This window comes from Lycorma delicatula, chromosome 5 (genome assembly GCF_047948215.1).
Source record: "Lycorma delicatula isolate Av1 chromosome 5, ASM4794821v1, whole genome shotgun sequence".
Classification (NCBI taxonomy): domain Eukaryota; kingdom Metazoa; phylum Arthropoda; class Insecta; order Hemiptera; family Fulgoridae; genus Lycorma; species Lycorma delicatula.
Genome location: NC_134459.1, coordinates 64,895,124 through 64,910,131, shown reverse-complemented (window position 1 = coordinate 64,910,131; position 15,008 = coordinate 64,895,124). Strand labels below are relative to the sequence as shown.

Sequence of the window (15,008 nt, the reverse complement as noted above, 5' to 3'; positions counted from 1 at the left end):
TTATCCTGTTTCCCAGCTCAAATTACATGAGAAACCAGACCAACTTTACTCCTTAATTTGGGTCCCAGAAATTAAAGTAGGACGTGCTTTTATTAGAAAAGCTGAAATCCAGGCAAAATCTTTTGCCAGCTGTAACCCAAAAACAAAGTGTTTCCAGACCTGTGTTTGAACTTTCCTCATTATTTTCACCAGTAGAACATCTGAAAATTTCTCAGTTTCTTCATGGGACATTCTGTAAAATAAATATATATTTTTAATTTACTCTAAGTACACTGAACACATTGCAATAATTTAAATTTCTTAAACATGCAATCTCAGATTGAAGTTAATAGAAAAGATTTTTTAAGTTTCATTAGAGAGGAACACTTAGCTGTTTGTCACTGGTAGAAAGTGTTTTCCATACTTTTTTTAGCCCTAACATTTACATAATATAAATGAACCATGAAAAGATAATTATAACTGAACTTAAACTGGAAAAGTATATTTCATTTCTTAAATCACCATGGCCATTTTGATTTATAACTTCCAAACCTCTTACCAGTTTTTGAAGTACTCTTTATGAATGGTAAGTAAAAAGAGTTAGATTAAAACATCATAATATTTGTAACATATTTAATCTTGTTTTGTGCCTCCTTGTTATATATTTTATCTTAGTGTTGTTCTAGAGTCTTCCATTTGGTAGTAAGTAATAAAAAAATATATTTCTTGTAAGCAAAGAAATGTCATATAGCAGCCAATCAAAGTATGATTTTTTTGTGTGCTTCTTATTTGTTTTCATTTCTGTTTATGATTTGTACTTCATTTTGAAACAAATTTTTAGAATGTTTGAAATAAAATTTTATTTTATTAAAACTTATATTTTTTCTAATAGAAGTCTACAAACTAACATAATAACTAATTTTGTAATTATGAATCAATTTCATTTTTTTTAGAATAAAGAGGAAATTAATGCTTTACTAATAATATCTTCCTCAGTTTTAAACATGAACATGTTCTCATAGACTAATTTGTACTAAATTATTATCTTTTTTTGAAAAAGTATATCCTTCAAATATCAACAAGTCATTAATGATTATTACGACCTCATGAAATGTATCCTTATGTACCTACTTCTCAGATGTATTTAAAGATAAACCATAGTTCTAAATGTAAATTTGTTTAGGAAGTCATGAAATGGAAAAGTAATACAGATTCAAGTTTACCAGCAAAAATACACAGTAACCTTTTTTATAAAAATATTTTTATATTTTATTGCTTTTTAAAGAAGTTACAAAGCTTTATCAAAACTTCTCAGATTCATTGTTTGCTTGCTACTAACTGTGTCTAAGTGCAACCATTACTTTTTTAACAGTAATTAATTTTTAATTATGTTTTAATAAAACTTAAAATAAAAAATCTAGTACATTAATATAGCTGTTATAGATTTTTTTTGTAGAAAACTTTTGTTATTTTTCAAATTATTTGTTAAAACAAAAATTACAGAAACTAGAATATAAAAAACATCTGAATGTTACAAGAGATTTGACCTTATTTGTAGTCAGTTGACAGTGACTATTGCCTTTGTTACTTGCAGTCTCTAAGGAATAGATGAATATTTAACCTACAAATTATGCAAAAGTAAAATACGCTTCGATGTTTATTCTGATTTCTTGTTTGTGTATTATTGTGTTCCTCATATAAACACCATATTCCAAGTTTTTACAGTACAATTCATGACAACAAATGGAAGATATTAAATTAGTTCATGAGACAAAAGGCTGAATTACTCTTTTTTCCCTCATTTCAAAATATTTTCTTATCAAAAATTCTGCTACGATCAGAAAAAATGATCCAGTGAACCCTGAAACAAAAATGTATAAAATACCAATGAAAATGAAAACAATATTAACATGTTTTTATTTTTTTATTTTATATACATTTTTTAAAGGTTTTTAAAACTATAATACAATTAAGATTAACCCTTTCAGGACAAGAATGTAATCAGATGTGTCTTCTCCCATCAGTACAGGCCAGAACTGTGTAAAAGCATCATTTTAACTTTACAATAAATCCACTGTATTAATAAATGATCTTACTTCAAAATGGCATATGTATAATATGTCTTAAAAGAAAATATTTTTTTTTTAATTTGAATGGTTAGTTAATAATACATTGTAGCTACATCATCAATATATAGGACTAAAAATATGTATTTTTAATTTTTTTATAAATATCTCAACAAAATAGTCACTGTAAATAGTTTATTTGTAATGATGTTATGTCATTTTTAAGAATATAAGTTTATACTGACTAAAGTTTGATTAATGTGATACTTCCATGATAAAAATGAAAAAAATATAAAATTAAATATATGTTAAAAACTTGAAACAAAAATATCACTTGAGTGGCACAGGTAGTAGTGTACTTGTCTGGTACAATAAAAACATTTACACTGGTCTGTAAAATTTACAAGTCAACTCCAAATTGACAACAAAAAGTGTATATATATATATATATATGTGTGAGATTAAATATGTTTTTTCATTTAATGAACCTCACATGAAACTTGAGAAATGTATAGAGCTAATATATTCTTTAAAGCCTAAATTAAAGAAAACTCTTCTATGAAATCGCTATTATAAGGCGTAAACATTTTAACGATTAAACCAAAAACAAAAAATCCGTTTATAAAATAAAACAGTAATGGCAATTTTTTAACAGAAAAACTTATCCATTTTTTTAAACATTTTCACACAAATGAACCTTTTCTGAACAAATCCTTTAAACCAGTACATGTTTACCCCCTATTTTTTAATTTTTGATTGAAGCAGAAATACAAAATATAGAAATTGATATAAATATATAAGCTACTGTTAAATTTGGACCACCTGTAGAAACTACTGTCATCTACGTTAGTAGATGACAGTAGTTTCCTCCAGCCATAGTAAGGGTTATAAAAATAACATTAATAAACTGACCAAGCAGTAGAACGAAAAATGAGCCCTGCATATCATTGAGATTAACTTTATGATTTGTAACTTCATTTAAAGCTATGGATGCAGAACATCTGTCTTTTTTAGGTAAATAATCCTGAAGCCATTTATTTATAAGACCCACTCTATGCATCCAACCAATCCTAAAACAAAAGAGAATATTTTATTTTACATATTTTTCACTGCAAAAACTCTTTTATTTTTAACATAATTACACAATATAAAATATTTTAAAGTAAGATTTATAGACTACTTTGGATAAAATTTGTCATTATATATATAATTTGATTTACAATAGATTAAGAAGTGATGAAAATGACAATAAACAGATTACAAATCTGAAAATTTTGAAATAAGAGTAGAAAAATAAAGTAAGTTATATGACTAGTTAAAAGAGTAGGTGTTCAAGAAATATACAACCTCTTCCCTCCTTAAGTGGTGATCAGAGAGCATAACAAAACAAAAGGTAAATAAGCAAAACATCAGTTTTTCTAACTTTTATTTTATTAATTATCGTAGCATGCAAATTAATCTGAAGATAGATGTTATTTATTAAAAAGTAAATTAAATTAATATTTTATTCTTTACAACATTTATTCTTAATCACTTAACATAATATGATTTGGCATCAAATTCAACTAGTACATTTTTTTTTTATTTCTTCATCATGCAATCATACCAATATTATTGCTGTAATGAGGTCAGTTTTTGTGGAACAATTCATTTTTGAGTCATTATTTGACTATTGTTCAAAGATTTTTAATTGGATTTGTCTCGAGAATTCCCTATACATAGGAGCACTTTAATGTTTAATTCTTTAGAAAATTTTTGTACTTTTTTTGACAGAATGACATGGCATCAAATCTTGGAACACTGCATTGCCTTATGGGAATTTGTTTTGAAGTTGTATCACAACCCTTTCCTTCAGAATCTTGATATACCCATTAATTTTCAGCATACCATCCCAAAACATATAACATGAAAATTTCTAAATAACCAAATAACAATAACTTCATATTACCTTGTCAACTTAAACAATTATTATAGTCGAGCAGTGTGGCCACAACAAAGAAATAAACAAAAAAAATTCCCTATGTTCAATTAATTTGCACGCTATTGTATATATGTTTTGTTATTATATATGTAAATGTAAACAGCAAAGCCCTCACTGAAGTTCTTTTCTAATCCTCCCATTTCCCAAGTAGCAAAAAACTAAAATTAAGTTTAATTATTCCCAAAGGTGTCTTTAAAAAAAGTTAGTTATTTTGATGAACAATCCCCAACAGGTTAAATTAAATAGAAGTTGAAAAGAAATACGACGACCAGAAAAGCTAAAACATTTGTTACATAATAAACTATCATTATTAAGGAATTTGAAAAGGGGGTGAAATTCAACCTATATGTTTCAACAAGAAAGTCCTCCTGAAATGCTCATTAAGGATTATTCTCCATTTTCCCAATAGCAAAAAGTTGACATTTGTTATAGTTATTCCAAAGAAAGTCGTTTATTAAAGTAAGCGAGAATTATTTAAGTATCACTAAGGGGCTGAAAAGGCATGCCAAGAGAGAGAGGAAACTCAACACTAGATGTTGGTATTAGCTTTAGGCAGTAGTAACTGCAGGTAAAAAGGAATTTTTTCTCACTCAGTCTTAATAAATGAAAAAGAAGTGATAAACAATTTTTTTTCAAAATTAGTGTATCTCACTCCATTTGAAATTTAATATTAACATTTTTTGGTAATATTATAATACTCAGAGTAATATTTACTTTAAGATAAGGAATTTCCCTTAAAATCAGTTTTAAGTTTCATTAAGTCATTCCCCAGCAGACTAAATGTGTATTTTAAATCGGTAGATTTATTCATTTTGACTTAAGGGAACCACTTGCAACTTTTTAAGGGAATGAAATGCTAATGAAAAAAATTCATTAGTTAAAAGTCCAGATTGAGGTAGAGTATAAAATATTTATAAGTTTGCTGAAAGGCCTGTTCGAATTGCAGGCTATCTCTTCTAGTTTAGTAAAAAAGTTAGTTGATATCTTTTTGACAATTTGCAAAGTTTTTAAAATTCTAAAATTTTAAAAGACATAGTAAGCAACCTGACATGATTTAACAAGTTCATGAAAATGGAATAGTCATTACCAAGAATTACATGCTTTCCAACTACATGCTTGCTAGAGAAAATAGGAAGTGAAGTGGTTTTCTGTACCTTCTGCACTCAGCTTTTACACCATTCTAAGCCCTCTGTAATGCTGGTGATATTCAACCCACCAAAGACACTGTTAACATGCTTTGTGTTATATCTAGAGGCTAGCTAAATAAGACAAAACTTACTTTCAGAGAAAGCAGCTCCAATTAGTACTGCTTGTACCATATCTCAGAGCAGTTAGAAACACTGGACCACGTAGTTTAACCATGAAATGTGTTGGTTAATATACTGCCCCTTTCTGTGGGAATCAGTGAATTATATATATAATCTACACTTAGAAGAGAAAAAAAAACAAATATCAATATTAATAAATTATTAGCTGGCTTAATGCAGAATAGAACAGATTTCACCAGTTGAGTGAACAAAAACTTTTTTTCTTGTAAATTATTCAATTATTTTATGAACAACAATTCTTGTAGGCTATATGTATTCTACAAATATTCTTCAGTTAGCCTTTAGCATTGAGTTGGTTTGGATGTGTTCAAGTATTACTATTTGTTCAGTTCACATATTATATCCAAGTTTATTTCCAGTAATTATATTCAGAATTTTTTATTTATTTTAATTTTATTTGTTGATGAATATTACAAACAATGTCCGATAAAAGACCAGATTTTCAAAAACAATTATGTATAACACACACTGCTCTCTTAAAGAACTTGTACTTTGCAAACTTGATATGATGTTAAATTTGTTCTTTCACCCAGGAAGTTATCAGATGTATAGGAAGTATAGGAAGCAATCAGATGTTTTTTATCTCTGCATTTGGTGCAGAGGTGATCGAAGCAAACTGTAGTGTTGTTACTAGCATCACTCATTTATTTTAATTTCCTTGGAAAAAATTCTGCATAAAAAATGAATTAATTTCCCTATTTGTAATTTTTAATTTGTTCAGTGCTCAGTTCAGGAATTTTAAAACCAAGGGGCGTAAATCAGAAAAATAAAAGAGGTTTTGAGTGATAAAATAAACGTTGTAGTTCTAAGATCTATATGCTTGCAATTTTAAGAAGATCTCAGATTTTAATACCAAAGATCATAGGAAATTTCTACTATAAAGAAGTGAAAAATATCTTTGGCCAATGGTTTAGATGGACGAAACTCGGGTGAATCAACATCACTTCAGAAATTTATATGCAGAATAGTACAGGCAACGACGGTTTTTGAGTTCCAGTCTTAAAAGGATCAAAATTAATCATCTATGTAATTAATTAATTTTTGAATGGGTTTATGCTAAATGCTAAATTAATCTTTCAATTGAAGTAAAAGAGAGATTACTATCAAAACTGCTTCTGCATCTGCTGTGCACTTTAGAAAAGGGCAAAGTAATTGTTGTGTATAACACCAGTTACCATTCTGTGCTCCTGAAAAAGAATCTGATGATAGGAAAAAAAATGACAAATATGATTAAACTACAAAAAATGGGGCCATGATCCTCGCCATAAAATCCCACAGCTCCAACAACTGCATATCAGTACCACCAAAATAACCAACCATATAAACTGTACCAAATCAAAGCATAAATGGGGAATAAGTAGTATGGTTAACTTCTTAACATTGTAAATATAATCCTTAAGAGATAATTTGAACCAAAATAAAGGGAGAACTAGGAGCAAAAAATAATACTTTTAAACTAGAGGATGTCAGAAAATTATTCAGGACGCTTTAAAACTATTTGTAAAGAGAATAAAAAGAAATGTGTTGTAAATGACAAGAAGATGATTTTATCAGAGAAGATTTTCAATATAAAACCACCCAACAATTTCAGATGTTAGTGATGCAACCATATGAAATGGGGGCAAGTGGTGAAACACTTTATGTAATTTTATAGAATATGTGTGTTAAAAATGTCTTGAAATTAAATTCTGTTGGGTAAAACTTTGTAAAAAAATTTAAGAAACTATAAATGTTGTTAGAAGGCAAGTGTTTTAACTCATTACCTACAACAATTTTTTATTTTTACCACCTACCTAAATAATTTTTAATGATGTGAACAATAAACAGTGGTAATAAAAAAAATAAACATACAAGACTATTCAGACACCCCCCCTCAAAAAGAAAGATAACATAGATCTCAATGATCTGTTCTTCAAAGAAGCTCAGCACCTATAAAACTTCCCATGGGCCTAGTTAATTTAAGATCCATATGATCATTGAAGTTCAATAATATGTAAAAAAATTAAATCTTTTGAAAACAACGCTTTAAAAAAATGAATAATATTGACAAAATATTTTTTTAAATAGAATATTTTTATAGAATTTCTTCTTGTTGTAAAACTATGACTCTAATTTTTATAGAAAGAGAAATAATAAATATGGAAAGAGAAATACTACCAAAAGAAATAATTACAAATAAATGAGAACTATTTGAAACTAAAAAACTGAAATAATTATCACTTAGGGAAAAAAGATGTTTAAAAATATTGTCAAATAAATAGTTATAATAGTCTAAAGTGCATTACATTGAATAAATCAACCCATAATCAAGTAAAAAAATAAAAAATAAAAGGATTTATAAAAATTAATATTAATGTATTTCAAAAGAAATTAGCAGAGAATATTGAAAAATAAATCAAATTATTTTAATATAAATCATAAAAAATAAAGTATACTGCACTAGGGATGATTCTCAAAAATGTAGTAAAAATAAAAATGTTTTATTAATTAAACCTACTTAAGATATTAAAAATTGGCCATTTTATGATGTACAACACAAACTTACTAAGAACTTAAAGTAGGAAACAAGAACATACCTGACTCTGTCATGTGAATCAAAAATGATATCTTCAACACGCATCTGCATGATCTGGTAAAGAGGCTAATATAGCCATGCATAGTTCAAATCCATGTGATCAAATGTGGTCTTTAATGTATCATATCTTTTATCTACAATTATATATATATATATATATAAAAGAACATATCCTGACTGACCGGTTCATCAGTGCTCAGCAAAACATAAATTAATGAAAATTTGTTTACATGTTCTTCTGGTGCACACTAAGAAAGGAATTTTTGAAATTTTGAGTGCAAAGATAAGAATTCAAAGGATTTTGGAGTAACAATGAAATTTACACCTTTTTAATTTCTCAGTAACAAATGAAGGCATGGAATTGATTTTTTGAGTATGTAATCTGCATGTGAATATCTAAAAACTAATTTTTAGACTTTTTTGAAATTCCAAATTGAAAATGGATTTTGGATCTTTTTTTGGAACCCAGATTTTTTTTTAATCCTCTAAAAAATGAAGACATCAACTTGATTTTTGGTGTGTGCAATTTTCATGTAAATATTTAAAAACCAATTTCTAAATTTTTTGAAATTCAACCTTGAAAGGGGTGAATAAGGTAAAAAGTTTTAACAATGCTTGAAAAATTTCCCAACATCAGACTACACTAAACGAGATATTCACTAAAATGTGGCTTGCAAATACTCTTCAGATAAGTATCTAAACACCATTTTCAGGTTTTTTTTTAATTTAGATTTTTTTTAAGTGGTGCAATGCAGCAGCTCAACCAACACAGCCACTGTCACTGTATATACAACGTGACTGGCTGCATCTGGCTCCAGTTAGTGGTTTGTTGTAGTGGTTTTGTAGTGGTTTGTTGAGTAACGATAAGAAGCAAGCAAAATGCATTTTTATCTCTATGAAATGCAGGTTACCGATTATAACTAACATTTTTAAGATGAAGGCTGACTTTTGAAAGCCACATTCTTAGATTACTCAAAATTAAGGCCTGTACTGAACAAACTGTTGCTGTGAAGAATTACAATACATTGATAGTTTTTATAATTGAACAGGCTTTAATTTATATTTATTACTATTACTTTAATAAGCATGAGTTTAATGAACACAGGGAGTCTAAGGAGCAGAGTCCCATGGCAAGATGGGAAGGGCAAGTGAAATGATCCCTGACTGGCTAAATATCTCTTGACTGTGACCAGAAACACAAGTAACCATAGGGGAAGCCCTATGCTACATGGTTACTATGCTATATGTTAATGTATATATATATACACACCAATTATATCTTTTACTGTAGTTTCTAAAATGAAAACATTTAACTATATCAATTCGCATTAGCTGTATCAGAAATTTTCCACTAATAATAGATTCCAATCCACTATTCTAAGGTCAATCACATTTATGATCTTAAATCATCCCCTACTTTTCTGTTGCAACTTTACTGCTTAAACAAGAATATTTTTTAACAAAAGTATAATTTAATATATGATCAGAATTCTTTTGTTTGCCACTAAATCAGAAGTCTGTTTAATATGCTCTCTCTTAATATTAATTGAGTTAATACCTTTACTTCTATTCACAGAAATATATTTGTTTTCATCTCTTACTAAGGATTAATCAAAACTTTTTTTTATTTCTATCAAATAATATAATTTATGAGAATGTAATTTGAATATTCCAATAATTTTAAAGATGCGAGTATATTAATAAAAATAATTGATTTTAAAGCTACTGGACTTTTTTAAGGATACAAATTTGCAGTGAAAAAAAACTATCAGTAATTATTCAGTTCACTGTATGCATGTATAATGCTTCCTCAAACATAAATTAATTAAGAATGCATTCCTATTGAACTTAGAAGTTAATTTACCAGAAATAGGAATATTCCTAATGAACCTTAAAAATTTAATAATTTTAAGATAGTCAATGAATATAAAAGATTTCAGATTATTTCATTAATGCTAATTGTAACCTTAAGTAAATATTATTTTGTATCTTACTGTTTATTAATTATTTTCAAATAAGGACTATCCTGAGCAATCGCCATAGCTAAATGTTCACTTAAAAACTCCTCATTACCTATAAGAAAATGAAAACATTAATTATGATCATTTAAACATCAAACATTAATTTTATGAGAACATCCAGAAAATAAGCAATGTTTAGCTACAATAAATTGAAACAAAGAACAATTTTAAAAAATACTGGTGCTTACAAGAAAACTTGCTCAATTTTTCTACATTTAAATATAAACAGGGATTATGTCACTAGTTCTACTCCATCATAGAAATTTGTCACTAGTTTTTCAGCCAACCCGTTAATTTTCTTCATCACTTTTTCCAAAATAACTCCTATCAAATATTTTAACTTAAGAAACAAATGAAAAACACTGTGGAATAGTTCAATTCTGTTTGTAGCTTGTAGCCAAGTACAAGTGAACATCATGAAACAAAACAGTGCTGCCTGAAAATAGACTACATAATTTGATTTAAATAGCTCCATAGAGCTGTTTAAATATTTCACAAAAAGCATACAATATTCATTTATTCACTCGGAATGAAACTAACAAGATGAAATTTTTTGTTTCAAGGAAATATTATAACTCTCCACATGCTGAGTTTGCCTCATTTTCTTCCATTTTGAAGGAGTCATTAACTTTCATAAATCTATGTTTTATTCCAATGGTATTATTATAATATTCAATGACTATCATTTAGACCAATCAAGTAATGTCAAGACTATTCCCACTCACTTTTCTTGTGTTCTTCAGACAGTAGTCAAGTAACTCATTTGACAATTTTTTTATACTCAAAATATTCACCATCAATTTCATTTCACAGAAGACACCTTGAAATCTAATGAAATGAGATATGTAATCCAGAAATAGTGAGTTATATATCCTTATGTTTAAAAGTTGATTTCTTCTGCCCCAGCAACAAGAAACAGTCATCAGAATGAACCTTCCCATGAGCATTCAATTTTTCTTTATTGAACATTACATACCATACTTCTCCTGCTCAATTAATTTATAACTTCATCACCAAACAAGTTGTATACAGGATAATTTACCTTTTATTTAAAAACAGGAACACAATTTGAATTTTACATCTGACAGTATTTTTATTCTTATTTTTCCCCATTATAAGCATTCATGAAAACAGTAAGTAATATATTTACAATTAAAAAAAAAAAACAACTGACTGAGCTAATACAGTAATTAAATTAGTGGCTTGGAATCTTTGATGGAAAGTCACTTGTGCAGTGCTATGCAGAAACTTCACTTTCTGAATAGTGCATATATCAAATTTATAAAATAGAATATTAGAATTAATTAGTTTCTATGCTAATCCATTCCAGACATTAGTTTTACCAGTCAGTTTTTTCATTCATCATTTAAATAAGCCAAGTATAGTGCCAATATACATTTATCTTCTTATAAATTCAGTGCATTTAGATTTAAGTGGTACACAAATGTCTGAAATACATACCTTCATTTCTGCATTTTTTACATATTATCTTTTGTAACACAAACTCAAAACTTCACTGAATCGAGGCATAATAATGTTATTAGTATCCAGTACTTTTTTTTATCATGGATTGGTTTCCCAGATCCACGATAAGAACAAATTAGTTACACTTGTGAGAAGCTTATTAATTCTGATTAATGTTAATTGCAGTCCAAACATTTCTTCATTTTGAACCAAAGATTAGCTAACTCTGTAAAGGTAATTTAAGCTGAGTTTGTGGGGAAGAAACATAATAAAATACAGATAAATTGTAGATTCACAGAAACAGAATTTTCCTTTAAAAACTGACATTTTATATTAAAATCACTGAAAAAAAAGATCAATCTAAGCCATACAAATGCCAGAAATTTTTTACATTTACAGAAATATTTAATCAATCCTTTGTTTAAACTAAGCCTTTGTGGCCAATTTATCCACTCACATTAAATATAAAAAAAAATCAACATTATTTATGAGGTACAAATTTATCTGCAATACACAAGGAAACTTTGTCCTGGTTTATTTTTCAATATTTTTTAGTTTGATAAAATAAGTTTTAAATAATATATTAATTAAATATTTTCCATATTTGTGCCTCAATTCTTCATAATAGTAACAATTTAACAGCTAGACAGCACTGAAGAATTATAACAGCTAACAAGTGAAATTATGTACCTCATCTTCTTTTCTTCCTGTACCAGCAAAAATGGTTCATTTTATTATGCCAAGCCAATTAAATATGTTAACAGGAATAAAAGAAAACTTAGTAAATCAGATAAACAGAATATTAAATATCAAATAGTTAGAGGTTCATGACCTTGAAATTTGAGGGCTTGATGTAGATTTGCTGGAAAATGACCTGATTTGAATGTCAGTTTTTTCTTTTAAAAAACACCAAAAATATGGGCCAATAATACTATAAAATAAAATAAATAAACTGTGATGAGGCAACATCACAAAGCAAACATGATTAAATCAATAGTATATTTGAATAATCAGTTTAAAAAAAACATACCCAGAGCAAAATGGCACGAATTGGTGGACAAAAATTCATGTTTCATTAAAAACAGCAAACTAGTTTTGCGTTGTATATAAACATGTAATCCATCCTTAACATTTTTAATTAAATCTTTTGATATTGTTTTATCTAGTTTTGCCAACACATAAAGTTCATGTAACTTTGGATCATCAGTTACCTATTTTAACAAACATTAAAGAAAATAATAAATAGTGTATTAAAACTACAATTAAATTATAATACCAGTAGATAAATTTAGTCTTAATAATATAATATTAAAAATTTTCAGAACTATTTAAATACACACTGGTTAAATATGATTTCATATTGTTTATTGGAGGAGGATTGGAGTGAGGCTTTGAAAGTTCCAATTCACAAGGAAATGTGATGGAATGCAACAACTGTTATAGACATAGCTATCCTGTGCATTGCTTACAAAATCCTTTCTGTTGTGTGCTAACAGACTCAAGTTTTATGCTCCGTCGTTGGTAGGAGAGTACCGAGCTGGGTTTAAAAGAAACAAATCAACCATCGATTAGTTGTTCATTGGTAAGCAGCTACTTGAGAAAAATATTGAATATGGAAAGGAGTGTCACTTATTCTACATAGATTTTAGGAAGATGTATGACAGCTTGCAAAAAAATAAAATTATTAGGATACTGATTGAGTTGGGAATTCCTGGTAAGTTGGTCAGGATGACTGCATGTGCTTTGTTGATATTGAAAACAGAGTGAAGATTGGAGGTGAGCTAATGGAAAGTTTCAAGACTTGTACAGGTGTGACAGGAAAATATCATGTCACCCTTGATTTTTAATCTGATGTTGGAATGGTTTTACAAGAGGGTGTGTTGGAAAGAAACTGAATTGTTTGGAAGATCACATTTCCTGGTGTGAGGTGATAACTGATGAAAACAAGATCAAGTTGGAAGAGATGTTGATACTTTTTGAGGATAATGCAAAAACAGTGAGTCTGGAGATAAATGAGGACAAGACAGTGTACACGGTGGTTGGTTATCAGTGACAGAGGAGTTGAGAGGAGATGACTGCATTTGGTCAGAGGCAATACAGAAGAGTAAATGAAGTTAATTATATGGAAGTGATGATCAATGATATAATAATAAACCATAATTTAAACCAAATTATGGCTTAAAATGTTCAAGAGCCTGCAAATATCAGATTTGAAGAATGTTCTGCAGGTTGACTTTTGCATACCCTGAAAGTACATCTATAGGATATTGCCAATTTATACCTAAGTGGCATCCTTATAAAATAATGGGAGTTTTCAGAGAACATCTAAGGATATCTTGTATATCCTGCTAGGACAACCATTGGCTATTTTTAGGAGATTGTTCTTGTGCTTATGGATTACTGCATGCATAAAAATAAATAAATATTAAATAGTGCCTACTCTGTTGTCAATAATACTAATATTACTCCAGTGATAAATAACATTATTATTAACCAAGCCAATAGTTAGTAAAATTAACCAATACCAAACACAAACCTTTAGTAAATTTTCAAGTGTTGAATTAACTGGTATTCCCCATGTAACATGGTCTTTTTTTGCAAGAAGTTCATCAACATTAGTAATTAATTTATCCATCTTTGGAAATGTAAGAAAAGCAACTAAATTACCACTGTAAGTAGTAACAACAACAAGAACAACAAGCCACCATGTTCCAATAACTAAACGACTACTATCAGCAGCAGGAAGTGCACCACCACCTAAAATAAATCCTGTATTTAGTTTAAAATATAAATATTTTTTTTTAGATGAAATCATTTATTATAAAGGCTTACAAAATTGTTAATTCATGTAAAAACTGATCATACCACTATATGATTAATATATGATATAAAACACAATCAGCTCAAAGTTTAATTAAACATATTCTACAGTGACTTATTAGATTGTAAATTTCTTGAAGTTTAGAGTTGCAAAATTTATTTATTTCCAAAATAAACAAAATATTCCTATCTGTGGGCTAAAGACAAACAAGGTGTAGAATATACAGAAGAGAGATCTACCTGCTTAGCCATTTATTAACTAACCATTAACTTGTTTTGTAATGTCTTGTGAAAGTTAGTCCTCCACTTATTGTATAAGTTTATCTTTCAAGGTCAGTAAGATTTTAAGGGTTGATTATTTATTATAAAATAATAACATTAAAAATAAGTTTTGGTAGAAAGCTAGAAAAATTATTTAGGTAGAAATTTAATTTGAATATTGCATTTTGAATATTCATCATGTAAATAATTGATTCCAGTTCCTGTACTGTAATAGTCCTCTTATAAGCACACTTCAGTTTCAACTATTAAAAATACTGAGTTAATTAGACAACCATTCCTTGAAATGTTTCTGAACATATTATTTCAGTGTTTGGTAAGCTGGAAAATATAACTATCAATATTTCAGTAAATACTTCGGGTCTAGAGTGAGATGGTAAACTACATCAAATTACTACATCTACAACTAACAACTAGTTCATGTCAGAAAGCAGCAATCTTTGAAGTGGAAGGATGTAAAATAAAAATTAATTTCCAGTGGTTAAAGCTACCAAC

The 15,008-nt window shown here is 28.1% G+C and overlaps 1 protein-coding gene across 2 annotated transcripts in view; it reads right to left on the bottom strand.

Moving 5' to 3' along the window:
• Window positions 1-1,258: 1,258 nt before the first annotated feature.
• The window catches only part of Ir93a (Ionotropic receptor 93a), a 55,750-nt gene continuing 42,000 nt past the window's right edge, over window positions 1,259-15,008 (bottom strand). For both annotated transcript variants that reach the window (XM_075366307.1, XM_075366308.1), the window contains 5 exons: window positions 13,951-14,171; window positions 12,445-12,625; window positions 9,924-10,002; window positions 2,958-3,115; window positions 1,259-1,840 (listed from right to left, as the gene is read on the bottom strand). In XM_075366307.1, the coding sequence (XP_075222422.1) occupies window positions 1,743-1,840; window positions 2,958-3,115; window positions 9,924-10,002; window positions 12,445-12,625; window positions 13,951-14,171 (737 nt within the window). In that variant the 3' untranslated portion in view covers window positions 1,259-1,742. The remainder of the gene's footprint in view (window positions 1,841-2,957; window positions 3,116-9,923; window positions 10,003-12,444; window positions 12,626-13,950; window positions 14,172-15,008) is intronic.